At 35.5% G+C, this 17,468-nt stretch overlaps 2 protein-coding genes and 1 pseudogene across 2 annotated transcripts; 2 read left to right on the top strand and 1 right to left on the bottom strand.

The window, feature by feature from the left end:
- The first annotated feature begins 861 nt into the window (after positions 1 to 861).
- On the top strand, positions 862 to 4,007 carry LOC113064700 (FGFR1 oncogene partner 2 homolog; annotated as a pseudogene).
- A 172-nt stretch (positions 4,008 to 4,179) lies between these two features.
- On the bottom strand, positions 4,180 to 13,541 carry LOC113064693 (transmembrane 7 superfamily member 3-like). The gene is made up of 12 exons (XM_026235564.1): positions 13,322 to 13,541; positions 11,771 to 11,925; positions 10,309 to 10,459; positions 10,058 to 10,178; positions 9,148 to 9,319; positions 8,798 to 8,975; positions 8,557 to 8,643; positions 7,363 to 7,443; positions 6,028 to 6,180; positions 5,754 to 5,851; positions 5,511 to 5,673; positions 4,180 to 5,342 (listed from the first exon to the last, which is right to left on the bottom strand). Exons 1-12 carry the CDS (start codon positions 13,392 to 13,394, stop codon positions 5,089 to 5,091), a joined length of 1,686 nt encoding a protein of 561 aa, XP_026091349.1. The 5' UTR covers positions 13,395 to 13,541; the 3' UTR covers positions 4,180 to 5,088.
- Positions 13,542 to 13,559: 18 nt separating this feature from the next.
- Positions 13,560 to 16,298, top strand: LOC113064705 (mediator of RNA polymerase II transcription subunit 21). Its single transcript, XM_026235588.1, has 4 exons — positions 13,560 to 13,678; positions 14,558 to 14,672; positions 14,754 to 14,854; positions 15,773 to 16,298. Exons 1-4 carry the CDS (start codon positions 13,637 to 13,639, stop codon positions 15,950 to 15,952), a joined length of 438 nt encoding a protein of 145 aa, XP_026091373.1. The 5' UTR covers positions 13,560 to 13,636; the 3' UTR covers positions 15,953 to 16,298.
- Positions 16,299 to 17,468: the final 1,170 nt, after the last annotated feature.

Here is a 17,468-nt window from a genome sequence, read left to right as displayed (position 1 = left end):
TATACACATAATATAGAAAATTTTCAGTTTAAGCGCCAATCATAAAATATATATATTTTTTTTTACTTCCTCAAAACAGTATTTAATTATTTAGTCAAAAGATTGCGTGGTTATATAAAATAATAAGATACATAATATATAAAATATAATTATATAAGAATTATTTTAAAATATTTTAAATTGAAAAATAAAATAACATCGAAATGTCACATTATTCTCTTATTAATGCTATAATAAAATATTTAAGATCTCTCTCTCTGCTTATATTAAAATAAAATATATAAATGACGGGAGGAGGGCACTTAGTTTATTTGATGATTATTTGCTTGTTTTAAAAGAAAAAAAAACTTAGAAATGACTTAATTATATAAAATATTTTTTTCAATAAATATATAATATAATGATATAAAAAATTATATTCAGCAATTACAATCTTGCAAAGACTAAAAAAAAATGTCATGTGATTCTCATAAGACAAAATATCTCCCTGGACCTCCCTTAATTTCAAAAACTCTGTAACAGTTATGATTGGATAATATTAGATATAAAACTGACTCATAATCACAAGGCAGGATTTGTTTGCACAGGTAAAATCTGATTACACCCTCTGGGTCACACGGGATTAAACTGGCCTCTCTCCACCTATAGATTTCCTCAAACTCAGTTAATAAAAGAACATGATCAGACATGCACCAAAATGGAAACTATGAGGCCAAACATTGAGAGATTAATAAGCTTCACCAAAGAAATTTGCAAAAGGTTTTACAGTAATAAACAAAATCGTGTTCATGTTACTAACTGCACTTTAAACATTCAGAAAGTTTGTCCATTGCGCCACCATGCGGACAGTGTACGGAGGAAAGTAAGCGCCTACATCTCCCAGAAGTACTCGCGTGTGACGTCACGGGCGCAGCAACAGGAAGTGTTTCAACTGAGCAGTTTCTCTAAGATAAGGTAAGCTTTTCTATTCATTTAAAATTATTCACGGTTTTATTCGAGAATTTAACAATACAAGAAGTGTTTGTAGCTTCATATTCGTATTTATTTACACGCTCTAGTATTTTATTAAAAACAATTAACGCTATCGGATTTATTTTCGTAAAGGCTAATGCTAGGCTTCTACCAAAACATTTGACACCTAACGTTACCTTTTAGTATTTCTGAAATCAAGCCATATAGCGTTACGTTTATGTGTATAAATAAGCCACAACATAACAGTATTAGTTGCAACAAATCAGCTTTTTCCACTGATCTAAGCATTTGTAGAATTTAAGATTATGTGTTTATGAAAAGAATCATGAGTTAAGTACCAGTCCAAGTGTTGCCTGTGCTCTTCAGCAATGACCTGTACACTGGAGAAGGTGCTGGCCGATGCCAAATCACTGGTAGAGCGTCTCCGGGATCATGACGGTGCTTGCTGAGATCCTGATCGAACAAACCACGCTGCTGAACAAGAGAGTGGAGGCCATGAAACAGGTATCAGAGTATGTTCACAATCTCTCTGATGGGGATCTGAGTTGTTTTACTCATGTTCCTTGTTCTTTCAGTACCAGGAAGAGATTGAGGTGTTGAACCAGGTGGCGAGACACCGGCCCCGCCTCCACGCTGGTCATGGCATCCCAGCAGGAAAACCGGCAAATACGTGAACTGCAGCAGGAAAACAAAGGTGTTCGGAAGGGTTTGCAATTAGAAGCGGTCACTGGGATGTCTTTTGAAGGCTGTTTTTAAATCTAAATATGCTCGTTTGTCTCATCAGAGCTGCAAATGTCACTGGAGGAGCATCAGTCTGCGCTGGCACTCATCATGAGCAAATACAGAGAGCAGGTGTTTTCGCCTTCTGATGGCCAGCAAGAAAGACGAACCTGCTATTGTCACCCAGCTCAGAGAACAGCACACTAATGTCAGTCTAGCAGATAATTTGTATGTGATTCTCTCTAATTCTGATGTCCAAATAGTCATTCGTTGTGTTTATGTCACAGGAGATGCAGGCACACATTGAGATAATAAATGAATGGCCACGGTGATGAGGAAAGCCATCGAGGTGGATGAAGGGCGACTGTGTGAGGATGAGGAGCGAATCAAACGTCTGGAGGTCAGACACTAAATATACCACATTGTGTTTGTTATTAAAATATATTGCAAACCGTGGCACAAAATCAGTGTAAGAAAGATGAAAACAAACTGTTGTATTAGGCTGATATCACTTGAAGTCATGATCAGCACAAAAAAAAAAAATTGTAGTCTGTTACCGATTACGAATTACATGAAGAAAATTATAGTAAGTAACATTATCTATTAGATTACACATTTTAGGGAATGTAATCCAACTACGTTTTCGTTACTTTTTGATTTACTTGTCTAACACACAGATTTAAAAGTCTTGTCATATTGATACAAAAATACATGGATAAATATATTCCTTTCTGTGTTAGCAACAGAGTATAAAACATTAATTTATATATTAAACAAACTTATGTATTAGGTTAGCAAAGGATAAAAGATAATAATGAAATCATATGAATGTACAATTAAAGTAAATAAAAAATAAAAACATTTAATTTTATAAAGTATTTGTATGAATTTTATACATTATACAATTTTTATATAGTTTGATATAAAATATTAAATTATGTAATTCAAAACTATTTTTAGATAATTTTTTTTACTTGCATACCATGCAACCATTAACCAGCATCCAAGAACTGTGAATATATTGTGGTGCTCTTATTATTGAAATAATATAAATTTTAAATCTCATATTAAAATATTTAGTATTCTAGGTCCAAGGGATTTGGCAGACAAAAAGTAAATTACTGTTGCTATTGTGTGAATAATATGCATTCAATAACAAAGAAACTCTAGTCTGATTATCATTATATATATTTTTTAAAAAATGTATTATACATTTTTATTGTTTATTTTATTTAATTTATTATCAACATTTTTTTATTAACCTGATTATTATTGAATATTTTAAAATGTAATATTAAGTTACAAGTAATTATTTCTTTAAATCTGATTGCATTATCTAGATTAGAGTCATTTATCGCCTATAGCTGCAATAAACATGACACTTGTAATGGTTTATATGTTGATGTTGATTGTGCAGCTGGAGAACAGCAGTCTGCGAGAGCTGTTGGGAATCAGCCGCCAGGCGTTTCTAGTGCTGAAGAGACGACACGTCTGATATCACATCTCTCTCGCCGCTGCTCACAAGCACAGACGTCAGTCTGAGGAAGAACTAAAGGCCGTCAGAGACTCCCATCATTCAGAGCTGCCCTACAAATCCCACAATCCTCCATTACAGGGTCACACTCACTGCGCAACCTGGATGTCCATCAGTCATTCTGCATGAAGGGTTTTGCAGGAAGGGCCTGTGGAATCTGTCAAACACTGGGATGCGATTACTTTTCATCTCTTCATCATCATGGCTTCATTCTGGAAAAGTCAAATCGACCGTTTCAGCCACATGAAAACACAATTTTTGGAACAGTAAAACTGGCATATTGTGAATGATTACTTCACCTGAACATTACTTTGTAAAGGCAATGTCAGTGTGCTATTTGAATGAAAAAGCTTGTTTCTTTTATTTTTTGTTTGCGTTCGTAACTGTGTAACTGTGAATAGAGGAAGTAGCATTGATTAGAAGTGATTAAAAGCATTGAACTAGCTATTTCCTTCTCTAGATTCATGCACTGAGAGTATTGAATAACTACTCAACACTTCAGCTTTAACACCAACTTTAAGTATTCAGTTATGTGTTATTGCATGTAAATTTATATTGCATATAAAATGCTATGCAAATGATGTTTCACATCGACTTTGAGCTAATAATTAAATATACAATTAAAATATATTTAATTTCCAGTAAATTTATATAACATGAAAACAAATGTATACAATTGTATTTTTTTACCATATTTTTATAAATGGTTAAATTAATATATCTGATTGGTTCACAATCCAGTTATTTCCAAATGCATAAAATAAAGTCCTGTCTGACGTTTCTCATCGTTTCACTCACAACTACATCACAAAATATCTTGCAATTACATAATACTCTAATAAAACGTTAATGATGGTCTGTCGTATCAAAAGTTCACACATTTCTCACATTCAATGAAAGCAAAACATCAGATCTCATTCGGTCTTGGAATAGAAAACGATGTCATTCAGGTGTTATGGCACAAATGACAACTTTATTAAACATTTAACTATTAGGCAATCATTTAAATTTCATACAAAACAGAATTAATGCATACTGCTACCACTTAAAAACAATTTTAACATTACTTACATTAATGTTGTAAATGCTTTAGAAAAAGTTTGCTTCTGTGACAGACACAAAGATCGCATGAAGAAACCCTGAGAGGAAACCAGAAGTATTTTGATGAATAATGCAATACTACTGGAGATTTAAGAGCTACATATCCAGTTATAAATCACTGAAAAACATTTTAATCTCCACAGATTCTTAATATTCCTCTTACGCTGCTTTCAAAATCCTCATTACACGTGTTACACTAGAGCAGTGAAGCATGGGTCAAACAGTCAAAAGTAGCTCGTTATTTCTAAATCGAATGCCAAAATTCGGTGAGGATGCACTGAGACCCATACGCACTCACTTAGACACAGAAAACATTCAAACATCAGCAGTACAGGGCTTACAGTGGCTACTAATGAACACTGGTTCATTTGGTCTGCAATCGCAGTGTGTTATACATTCATTTTAATGTCTTTAAAAATTGCTCATTCACTTAGACGTAGTAAAAGCGTTAAAATAATCTCCACTTCCTCTATGCTGCTAAAATGCATCTAAAATCATGCTGTGGCAGCTGATGTATATAGTAGAGGTCAGTTGATTGACATTAATCTGAAAACAGCAATGGGATCAAGCACTGCTGGGAATCTACACATAAGTGCACATGGTCAGTCTGCGAGCTGCTCTTTTAACCTCCATCGAGTCTTTGGCTCTAAAAATCGAGCTCAGTCCTCATGTATGTTGCTATAGGTCTACACAGGCTTGAGCAGCCGTGTTCTGGAGGGCAAGGGATAACCGTGAACTGACTTCAAGTCAAAAGTCAAAGGTTAAAACAGTAGAGGTGTGGTTTCGCCGGCCGGCTCTGTGCGCTGTGTGAGCTGGCGAATACGTCCGAGGATCTGGGCTGATAAAGACGGCTTGTGGTGGCTGGGATCCAGAACGTTAGTCTTCCTGCGCTCTCGTTCTTGCTTCCACAACACATACGGGCTCGGCGGGAAAAACGGCCGTGATTTCTCCCGATACAGCTGCACGACGATACCCGAAATCCCCAGAACAACCCACACGGTGATCAGGATGAAATCTGGAGAGGTGAAACATCAGACATGACCAATACATTAATCGATTTATCGTGATTAACACTCATTTTTGCTCATTTTACAGCCATTTTGACCAAAGCCCCTGTTAATTTCCAACCCTTGTCTGAACTGATCTCATACATGGCCTAAAACTTCACTCCCTGCACACCTACCGATGTCCTGCAGCGGGACGGAGATGAACGCTCGGCTGAAGTTGTGGTTGAGGAGGCGTTTGAGGACGTCCAGCGTGATGTAGGACAGACTGGTGTAGGTGTAGGCATTGACGGCCAGGACCACTGTATAAGCACCAACCAATCCACATGCAATTATATTGCCCTGAAACATACACATAAAGTGTGCATTTTATTTAGTTGTCGGATATGAGCTCATATCAAATTAATTTTTCTGCATCTCACCTCTCTAGGCCACCTGATGAAGAACAAAGGAACAAACATCATAATGCAAGCGAACACCACCCAGAACACCACATCATCATGGAAAATAGGAAAATCACCTGGAGAAAGAGATTAAACAACAAATCTATAAAATGATATCTGTTAAATAACTCAACAATCAACATCCAGCAAGATTATGAAATGAGATTATAAAGAGATCATTCTCAACAGATGCAGAAACAATATTTCTGACTGCGTGAACGATGATACATGTTTTTCAAACATGATTTCTTACCAAGCGGAGTGAAGAAGACGATGGATGAGATGTGAAATCCAAGAATGAGTCCCACCACCAACACACAGGCCACGACCGAACCGAACCGCCACCAGCTCATTACCATGACCACGCCCCCGACCACGCCCACCAGCGCTGTCAGAGCCAATCGAACTGCAGAGAGACGGTCAGTCAACAAACTGTTTAAAGACATCGGATAACAAGACATAGATATCAGTTGACGAATTAGAGTACATTAAGACATTGTTTTGTATTACAAATGTTACATTTAAATATGCAAATGACATTATTTAATTATGCACTCATTTGCATGCTTTTACAGAACCAAACATTGGATAAACCCAGGTTAAAAATGACAAGAGTGATTTTGTATCCCCCCACAAATCAGAAAATATAACTATCAGGAAAAAAAAAAAGAGGAAATTTTCAACATATTTTAAGAAGTAAAATGTTATGTAGGTCAAGCAAATGATATATGAACAAACATTCAGAATACAGATAACCGGTCAGAATGTTGATACTATAGAAAAGAAAACAACAACAAAAAAACTGTAAAGTTTGATGTAAGTGCTGCTGAGAAACTGCTTTTCAAGATAATCATTGCATTTTTAAATCCTCAGATAGATAAAAGGCTATGAGATAAACTTATAAATGTTTTCTATCCACTAGTCTAACAAAAGACAAGTTGCGGATGCAAAACAGCCCAAAATTGCATGAAAAAACTATGGTTTTGCCTGTAATCTCTTGACTTAAAGTGCTTAAGAACAAACTTGAGCTATGATTGTTCTGATTAATCAGCTGTAGGATGAGTCATCAGTTCTTATCGATCTCAGAAAATCAAAAATGCACTTCCTCGTTTCAGCTATGCCTGTCCTGTAACACGCAAACAGCTGACAAACAGCTCTATGTGATGCATTTGATTGCGACAGGCTGGTTTGACACCTCCAGCTAAAATCCACAGCACATGACTCTAATCCTCAGAGAGTTACAGCACAACAATAACCTCAATCCTCTGAGACGAGAGCTGCTTTCTGCACTCGTGATGGCTGTTGAGATTCACTGCTGGCAGAACCAGTTTGTGTAGCCAATTTCAGTCCAATTCCAGTTTTTGGGACATGAACTATTTATGGGTATGTAGACATCAGCTCAGTGTAAACAGTACAAATCTTCCAGAATAACGTGAAACTCTGAGGTGCATTACAGAGCTGATTCAAATCCATTAGAGCTCTAAGAGGTGATCATAAACTTCAGATCGGTTAAAGTGAGCACTAGTCGTCTACTTTGACAGTGATTCAGTGCATGTGTAACTCTGTAATGTGACTGTAATGGACTCACGGTTGTATTCCAGCGGTGTGGTTATAGTGATCACGACAAAGAAAACAAACGCTGTAAAGCCGAAGCCCATACAGAACATCTCTGAGAAAACACAGAAATAGACATTTTAACAGCAACAATAGGTGTGTTTACATGCAATACTTTCCATCAGTCTGAATCCTAATTACTTTCATTAGTTTATGTAGTTTTTATTTTTCCATTTTATATAGATTTTAGATTATATAATTTGTAAATGTAATTTTGTTGCGTTTTTGTAATTTTTATTTGCTTTTGATTTTTTTATGTCTGCATAGTTTTTAAGCGTTCAAGCTAAAGTTAAATTAAAACTAAACAATACGTTTATAATATTATACATTTGTTAACATTTTTATAACATTTAATTTAAACACATATTTTAAATAAATAAAACTTATGTAATATTTTGAAATGTTTTGTTTTATATTTTTAGTTTATTTTAATTTTAGTTTAATAATTTTGTTGTGTTTTGTCATTTTTATTTGTTTTTTTATGTCTATATAGTTTTTCTTTTATTTCAGTTTTAGTTTGAGTTATTTTAGTGTATGGAGTTAAACTAAATTAAAATGAAAAAATCTTACTTTGGCAACTATCAGGAATAAAATAAGTTTTTAAAAATATTTTTATATATTTTAGTTAATGTTTATTTTATTTTAAGGAACAAAACAATGTAAAATTAATTGTTTGTAGTTAACATGCATACAGATCTTCAATGAGTTTAAGGCTCCAAATTTAAATATAATATAATTAAAAATCTAAATTAAATAAATGATTTTGAAGCTGCAAAAAAGACCATTTACTGAAACTAAGTTTTAAACTTCACTGTATTTTTTAGCTTCACATAATAATCATTTCACATGTTCACACAGAAGGCTTAAAAACACTTTCATTTCACATTTCATTCAAAAGGAGAAAAGCTTGAAATGGTCATAAAACACTGTCAGACTGTTTGTTGTGCAAGAGGCCTTGACTAAACATTGCAAGTGGATATCAGGAAAGAAATGAATGATATGACCCCTTTAAAAACAGCACGGATGCAACTATATCATCTGTTCACCTCTGACTCTCTAAAGCTCTAGCAAAGACTTTCCCAAACCTAAAACACTCGGTGCATATTTAGTATATTGACAGTTATTAATAGCAGTAACGTGGTGTGTTTCTAAGAAAAACCTCTCTCACCACATTTGAAGAAGCGGTGTCCCACAAAACACACAAACAGCCCAGCCAAACCAATCACAGTGAAAAACACTTTAGTAGAAACTCTCCCTGAGAAAATGAGAAAGAAAATACATTTAAAAACCTGCATCAAACCTGTCCAAAAACTAAAGACATAATATATTTTCTAGTAGGATTTAAATGACCTCACATACGAAAGGAGATTAGGAATCAAATAATGAAGCATTCATTCAGATCTTCTCACCTAAATCGCTGCATCCGTCCAGCGTGGAGTTGAAGCTGCAGGCGTACGTGTGGACGGGGATGTAGGACGCTGACGTGTTCAACACTGGATCTCTCACAATCACAGAGAAAATCACACCCTGACCGGGAAGAGAGCTGAAGGAGAACTGCGTCCGGTCATGAGAGGTTAAAGACACCACCTGAAAGAGTGAAATTAAATGATGAACTTCAGATAGGTCATCTAAATAAAATAAATACATAATGAAATGCTTTACTATTCCTTCTGCCTTAGTTCTAAAACAGTAAATCATTAATGGATAATAACCAAAATTACATTTTATCATTAGAAATAATACTTTGATTTCTCGCAACCTTTCTGCCGTTGTCCTGCACGTTCTGCACATTGGCCACTCTCTTCAAACTGCTGATGAGACTCTGCTCCGACAGGTCGCCCTCCGGCAGGAAGTACTGATACACCTCATAAACCAATCGCCAACGAGTGCTGGAGCTCACGTCCACGTCACACGCCGGCGGAGTCTCCTCTCTGAAAAACATCATCTGATTTAGACTGATCGCCTAATGAACATTTGATCTTTCAAGCCCGGAAGACACAATTTTAAAGATCCAACACTAAACTGCATTAGTTGTGTTTAGCATCACAGAAAGCAAGATTAGCATCAATTAATTTTAACTGTAGGAGAAAACAGGTTAATTTTAAGCACAATTTCTAGGTTTATAGTCTTCATTAGGATGTGTTTTCCCACATTATGGTTAATCAATGACTCATCAGTGCCTCATAAATATTTAAAGAATGGTGCTATTTTTAATTATTTATGAAAACACTCAAACTGTGAGATCAAAATAATAGTGTCAAAAGCTTCCATAAAAGTAACAGTGCTTTCATATATACAACCGGCTGTGCATTTACGGTATTTGTGCATTAAATAATATCTTTGTGTATCTGTGTAATTTTACTATGAAATTAAAAACCAATGTATAACAAATTAGTTTTTAGTTTTTTTAATATATATATATATTTTTTGGATTTTTGGAATATATGTATGTTTTATCATGCATAAAAAATAATATATTTGTGTATCTGTGTAATTTATTATGAGCTTAAAAACCAATGTGTAACACATTTGTTCATTCTGTTGCATGTATCTGCAAAATTCAACATGCATTTTAAGAAATATTTGATGCATTTAACTCAATAACCAATGCTGAAATAGGGGATTTCATGACCCTTTAAAAGTCCATGATTTTATTAAATTCCTCTCGCCTTTTATATCCGATGTTAGCAGGTGCAAATGTAATCATGGTCTCAAACAGGTTGTATTGCAGGTAGATGTTTGGATCAATCTCCAGCGGGAACTCTTGATTACAGGCTCCAGGAACTGGATCTGCACACACACATTACACACACACACAGACACACACACACTGAATGTACTGTATTGCAGTTAACAGTCTGTTAATGAGAGTATGTGTGTTGCTCATGTTGGCATGCAAGTAAAGAGTTGATTCTCTAACCGGTGCTGGTGTATGGCAGAATCACACCGATTCCTGCTGCGCTGCTCCCGTCGGGGGTCTTCAGGAACCAGGAGACGGTGGTCTGATTCAGGGTCAAGTTGGATAACAGACCAACATCTGCTGCCGTGACCGAAAAACCATAAAGTGGGATCTGACCAATACACAAAAAACACAACCTATGAATGGACATCTACACATACACACATTCGAGAGGGATAAAGGTCAGGTGGGGGATATTATGCAACAAATACAAGCAAAGTGCAACCATTCAAGCCCTGTCCTACATTCACTCGGTTTTACTTGGATTTACACCAAGACTACGCAAGTCATTTTCTCCACAGGAGTATAGAATTTAGAAAATAACTTAAAGATAAATTAAAGACGGGTGTACTGCAAGTTCTGAAGAAATAATCTCAACAGAATTCCATTATTCATGATTCTGCAGAGAAATCTCCACCAATCAGAGACTAGTATTATTTACTACTGCATTTTTTATTAATAATTTGACTTGATATAGTATACACTCACCTTGAGGAAATGAGAAAGAAAATACATCAAAACCTGATTTTAACACTTTCACTTTTCCTTTTCCTTTTTTTTTTAACTTAGATTTAATTTATTTTCAAATTCAGGTTTGGTTTTTAGCACTTGTAGATAAACCAAACAACTGGAATAAGTATTTATTTATTTAACTTAGCAAAATCTTTAACAATTTCTGCTTTAGTTTTATTTAACAGTGTTTCCATTTTTTTTTTCCATGTGAAAAATAAATAGAAAAAATACTTCTAGAACCAAGGCCACTGAAAAAGTGGGCAGCACAATTGCACACTCTAGACACAACACTTGTTTCGTGAAGCATTAAATATTGACTTCAGCTCTGTGTCTGAACTGGGGTTTGTGTCAGAGCATTGCAGTTACATGAATGCTGACATTATGAACAGAATGCATGGAGGAGTGTGTGTGTGTGTGTGTGTGTGTGTGTGTGTGTGTGTGTGTGTGTGTGTGTGCGCAAGGGCGTAACTTTGGGTCTACCATTGGGGGGGTTAAACTCGCGGCATATGAATAATTTTCTTGTGTAAAAGGTAACATGCTAATTTACATTACAGATTATTTAAAATATGATACTATCTTTCTTGCTGGCAAATGAAATTAATAAAGAAAACGAACAAAAGTATTCATTCTGAATATTTCATATTATTTTAATCTGAATGATGTTACGATATTGAGGGGGTAATATTAGTTGGATCTGATTTTTGGGGGGGTCATGACCCCCGTAACCCCCCTGCAAATTACGTGCATGTGTGTGTGTGTGGTTGTGTGTGTGTGGAGATCAGAGCTTGTAATTAGACTTGCTCGATCAACCCATCGAACTGGGTCAGCTGGGGGTGTGTGTGTGTGTTTTTCTTTGTATGACAGTGCATTACAGTGATGTGTGTGTGTGTGTGTGTGTGTGATCTCTTACCTGTGTATATGAGAGTGTAACATTGTGGTGATGTGTATGAAACTGCATTGTTAAGAAGGAAACGTCAGCAGGAATCCGGGAAACGACAGCTTGAACCGTCCCGTTCACTGGGACACTCACATTCTGGAAGATTCCCAGAGAAAACAGCACACGGTCTGCAAAACATAACATACAAGAACACAGTTGAATCAATATCTGATTCATTGTTTGACCCCAGAAGCTAAATCATATTTTTTATTAACCATAAACCATGTGTATATAAATTCTGACAAATATATATAAAAAGCATTTAAACTGAAAGCGGCCAGAGAACCCAGTGAACGCTTCAAAAAAAGGAAGTGGCTTTTGACAGTTGTGATTTGGTGTAGAAAGATGTTGGCTCACGGTTGCTCTGACTTCCTGCCGATCATGAAATCTTACATGATTATTAAGTCACCTGATTTCACAATGACTCACACCTGCTGTACATCAAAACTGCACTGTAAAAATCATGCTGTGTCAAATCCTGGAAGATGATGCATTTGCTTGCGGTACACGGATGTAGGAAGGAATTTGTGTGTTTCCATTTTATGGGGAAGTCGCGGCTTAATGGTTAGAGAGCTGTGGGTTCGAGTCTTGTACCAGCATTATAGATGGGGGAAGTAAATGTACAGTGCTCTCTCCCAACTTCAATAACACGACTGAGGTGCCCTTGAGCAAGGCACAGAACCTCCAACTGCTCTGGGTGTGTGTGTGTGTGTGTGTGTGTGTGTGTGTGTGTGTACTTCGGATGGGTTTAATGCAGAGCACGAATTCAGAGTATAGGTTACCGTAGTGTATGGCTGTATATCATGTCACTTTCACTTTCAACATTTCTAGCAATAAGCTAGAAAGCCATTAAATATTTACTTGTTTTTCCTGTAAAACTCGTTCTACATTTTTTTTTAAAACTGTTTAGCAAAAATGTCCCGGGCCTCGTTAAGTTTTTAGGTCTGCAGAGATCCAACGCAATCAGCATTGTACTGGATTGCATTATATATTTTAAACTGAGCATCTAAATGTCATCTTACAAAGAGATATTATTGGAATTTTAGAGTGACAACGGATTATTTATATAATTTTAAGTATCTATTATATTGAGCCATGAAAGCCTGATGTGATAGAATTTTTTTTTTTTTTTTGCATGCTTAAGACCATAACAAGAGTTTAGTGAGCAAATCTGCTCATCTGATGCTATCTTACACGAGTTCAGTCTAGTTCCAGGCATTAAATTAATGTAAGAGACATGGGAAAGCATGAATACACCTCAGACCATCGAATTAGATATTGCAGTATCACATAGAAATAATAGGGTGTATTTAAATGGAGGTTTACGTTGAAATTATATGAAGCTGAAACTGAAATCACCCTGGTTCGTTATAAAACCATATTTTTTATCGATCACCATTATTGAATCAATATCAATTCAGTAACGTTATTCAGGTGTCGGGAAAAATCTGTCTCGTAATCCAACGAAATGTCATGTTACATGCCTGCGTTTGCATCAGTGTTGAAGATGTTATGTTTACTCACTCTCATCCTGAGCGCGCAGGGAACTGACCCACGACAAGACGAGCAAAACCAAACATTCTCTCTTCAGTGGCATTTTCCCGGATCAGTCAAGTCCATAAACACGCTCTAGCAGCAGGGATCAGATTTGAGACTCATGCTGAAGCTTCTCGTTTAGCCTCCGGAAGTGTCTCTCGCTTCTTGGGTGCGCTGCAAAGCAACAAATGTGTTTTCAGGCACGCACGTTTTGTCTGTAGCACGCAACCGCGGCTGTATGGCGTCACGTGAGGAAGATTTGATCACGCTCGGCGGAAACGGAAAAGGCCAAGAGGAGCCAACATGGCGGACAGACTAACGCAGCTTCAGGATGCCGTTAACTCCGTAAGACTCATTAAAATGTTAATTTTAGGATTTATAAGCTGCAGAACAGGTCAGACGTATGACAATCATATGTATTTAGTCATGTGTTACAAGAAGTCACGTTATTTGTGTAAGAAGTTGCGTAAATGTACTGTAGCGTAAAAAGCGGTTAGCATAGCATGCAGTTTTGAATTTAAAAAAAATTACTTTTTGCGCATTTATTTGTAAAGAAAAAAATAATACTGTATTTGAATAAATATATGTTATGTTAAGTAGGAAGTTGGAAGTTAGTGAAAGAATTTTAAATCGCGGTCAGCACACACTTAAAAATTAAATGTAGTTTTTTATTTATTTGTGACACATACCACAATATTGTGTTACATAATGTACCCTTGTTTTTGCATATTTATAAAAAAAATTTAATTCAGATTTTTACTTATGACATACAATAGTTAAATTATGTACTCTTGTTTTTACATATTTTAGAAATAAATATGTAAAATAATGCAGTTGTTATTTACATTTTTGTTGTGACGTACCACAATAATGCTTTATAGGCGTTATGTTATGTACGCTTGTTTTTACATTTTAAAAATATTAAAAGGCGTTTGTGACACATTATTCATAATATTAGAACTGAATTTTAATACTTTTTTAAAGTCATGTTTAAATAGCAGACAAGTCCGGCAAACCGAATGCAAAGTTGTTTTGTTATATTAGGTTGCATGCATGCATGCACTGTGTGTTTTTCATATATTGTATGCATGATACATTTATGCATGCATGCACTGTGTATTTGATATATTGCATGCATGCATCCACTGTGTGTTATATATATTGCATGCATACATACACTGTGTGTTTGATATGTTGCTAATATGGTGTGTGTTTGTGTTTTAGCTGGCTGATCAGTTCTGTAATGCGATTGGAGTCCTGCAGCAGTGCGCTCCACCTGCCTCCTTCAGCAACATCCAGACTGCCATCAACAAAGACCAGCCCTCCAACCCCACAGAAGGTGCACAGATCTGTACCAAACATCAGTTTACTGCAGCACTGTGTTGTTGTTTGACTGACATGTTTTAATGCGTTCTTCTAGAATACGCTCAGCTGTTTGCAGCACTCATAGCAAGAACAGCAAAAGATGTGGATGTGCTGATTGACTCTCTGCCTAGTGAAGAATCTACTGCCGCACTGCAGGTGCGTTTATACACAGGCAGTGTGACTGGCTCATTGACGTGTGTATATTTATCCAAGCCAACTGTATTTTAAATATGGGTGGCACTTCTGTATTTGTGAAGTGGCACTCAAAAGAACTGAAAGAAAATTTTATATAGTATTTAACTATATAAAAATTATATTTAATTTCAGCTAGTTGCCTAAATATTCTGTGCTAAAATATCATGAAGCAAATCCAAGCTAATCCACTGTGTTTTTTCTTATCATGGTATACAAATGGGATTTTTACCTCCCATATATATCGCTATATATTGTGCTTCTGACTGTGCTAACTGTGTTATATGTTATGTGAGTACAGAGCCAATTACAGTTAAAGGGTTAGTTTACCCAAAAATGTAAATTAACCCATTAACACTCAAAACTATCCAAGGTGTATATGACCTAACCCACTCCTGTAGCAAATCCATGCGTTTTTGTAAGAAAATTTTCAATATTTAAAACGTTGTAAACACTTTTAAACTCTCTAATTTAAATAAGATTTTATAATTTTGAAATTCTTTTGTTTGGATCATGATTAAATTTTAATTTTAAATGGAAAGAGCAAAAGCAAAGCCTTTGTTTATATGAAGAGATTTTTTTCAGTTGTATCATTTATTCATTTGTGATTCTTTTTTTTTTATTTTTTTAGGTTTTAATTTAGTTTTGTTGTTTGACATTTCAATTTAACAAAGAAATGTTTAGAACTCTGTCTGGGAAATAATAAAATGACATTTTCATTTATAAATTTGTCTTAAATCTTTTTTTTTTTTTAAACTCGAAAAAATGAGAAAATTGTTTCATGACACCAGTATCGCTCTGTGAGTTGAGTGGATCATTACATCCCTACAATAAAGCCTAACCTTATATGTTTTCTATCCTGTTATTAAATTTGTTTCACAGGCTGCCAGTCTGAGGCAGTTGGAAGAGGAGAACCAGGAAGCTGCAGCCCGTCTGGAGGAAGTAGTTTACAGAGGAGACATGCTTCTGGAAAAGATCCAGTCAGCTCTAGCAGACATCGCTCAATCACAACTACGCACACGCAGCGGAGCCCCGAGTCAGTCGACAGCGCCAGAGTCATGACAGAAACTGACCCCAAACAAACATGGACTATATCGTCTGTACACAGCAGGGATTTTATACTCATCCTTCATGGGTCACAGGAGATCTTGTGTTAAATGTACAGTTTGTTTCTGGACTGAAGAATGATTCTGATTTCATTCTCTAAGTGCACACTGTTTCCCATCACATGTCTTGTTTATATGACCTCTGACCTCATGATAACCATAAATGTTCAGCATCCATCAGACAGTCCCCATCCTGGAAAGTTGGTCTTTGTATATTTAATGATGTTTTTTTCATGCCAGGATCATGCGGTGTTCATTTTATTTTGAATAAAATGTTGTCATTGTGTTAAAAAAAAAAAAAAGTGCTCGTTATTCCTCGCAAATTGAATTATGAAGGTAGTAATCTGTCTCATGCAATGCCATGGTCTAGAGGCTCTACACATAGATCAAAAACATGCTGGTTTTGTTCTTATTTTGTTCCCATCACTTCATTTATCCAACTAAAATGTGAAAACATGAAATGCTGCAATTTAGCAAACGCTTAGGTTGGTCGGAAATGTATAAGGAATTATATGCAATCCCTAAAACTGGAAATGTTATCTTAAATATTTCGTAAGAAAGGTCAATATGTACTGTACAAATACTTTTAAATGGTTGCTCTTTTTTTTCTTCCCCTCATATAAGTGAATTTAAAATGCAGAAACGGACTTTTAATATTACTATACAATTTTTTATTATTATTAAAAACGTGTTATTGACAAATGGGTGAAACTTTGTGGTTTAAAGGCTACTGGCAAACAACTGGTAAATATTTTAAATTACAGTTAATTATTATTTGGGGGCTGCACTGTGATATAGTTTTTAATGTTATCTAGTAAATATTGTTCTAAATATGCCTGACATTTTATCACATTTTAGTGGGTTTCTTGTGTAAATAATGCTAAAGATGTATTATGCTGGACTTAATTTCATCTCCTGTATGTACTGTACTGTGTCAAAGTAAATTTTCTTTTTTTTATTTTTTTTTATTACAGGACCTGTAAAACTGTCCTAAAAAAATATTTGAAAGCAGTGACAAGAACAGGCCAGAAATCTTGACATCTTGTGCAATTAAATGTTTTGAGTCTATATGGTGTCCATACAAACAAAAGAAAACTCAGTACTTGATCCTTTACAGTTTGCTTATAGACAGGACCTTAGTACTGAACAGATTAATTGTACTCTATTCTTTTCACACTGTATACTAATGCGTGATCCTGAGGACTTTAGTGAACTTTTTGCTAATGCTTCTTTACACAGCCTTTGTATGAAAAGTAGGAAAATACTGATAGATTAGTAATTTCTCTGTGGCGACATGGTTTGTACAATGGTGTGATTTATGCTGCCTTCACATGTTATCAAAAATGTCCTACTTTCCACTTCTGAAGTCTTGTGCAAACCAGTCACTGAAGGTGAGTGAATTAAAAGGGGGTGAACTATCCCTTTAAAGCCTAAATGTTCTGAAGATTTTCAACCAATATTCAATGAATTTT

The sequence above is a fragment of the Carassius auratus genome, chromosome 4 (genome assembly GCF_003368295.1).
Source record: "Carassius auratus strain Wakin chromosome 4, ASM336829v1, whole genome shotgun sequence".
NCBI lineage: Eukaryota > Metazoa > Chordata > Actinopteri > Cypriniformes > Cyprinidae > Carassius > Carassius auratus.
The sequence above is the reverse complement of the archived record's forward strand: the minus strand, read 5'-3'. Positions and strand labels throughout refer to the sequence as shown.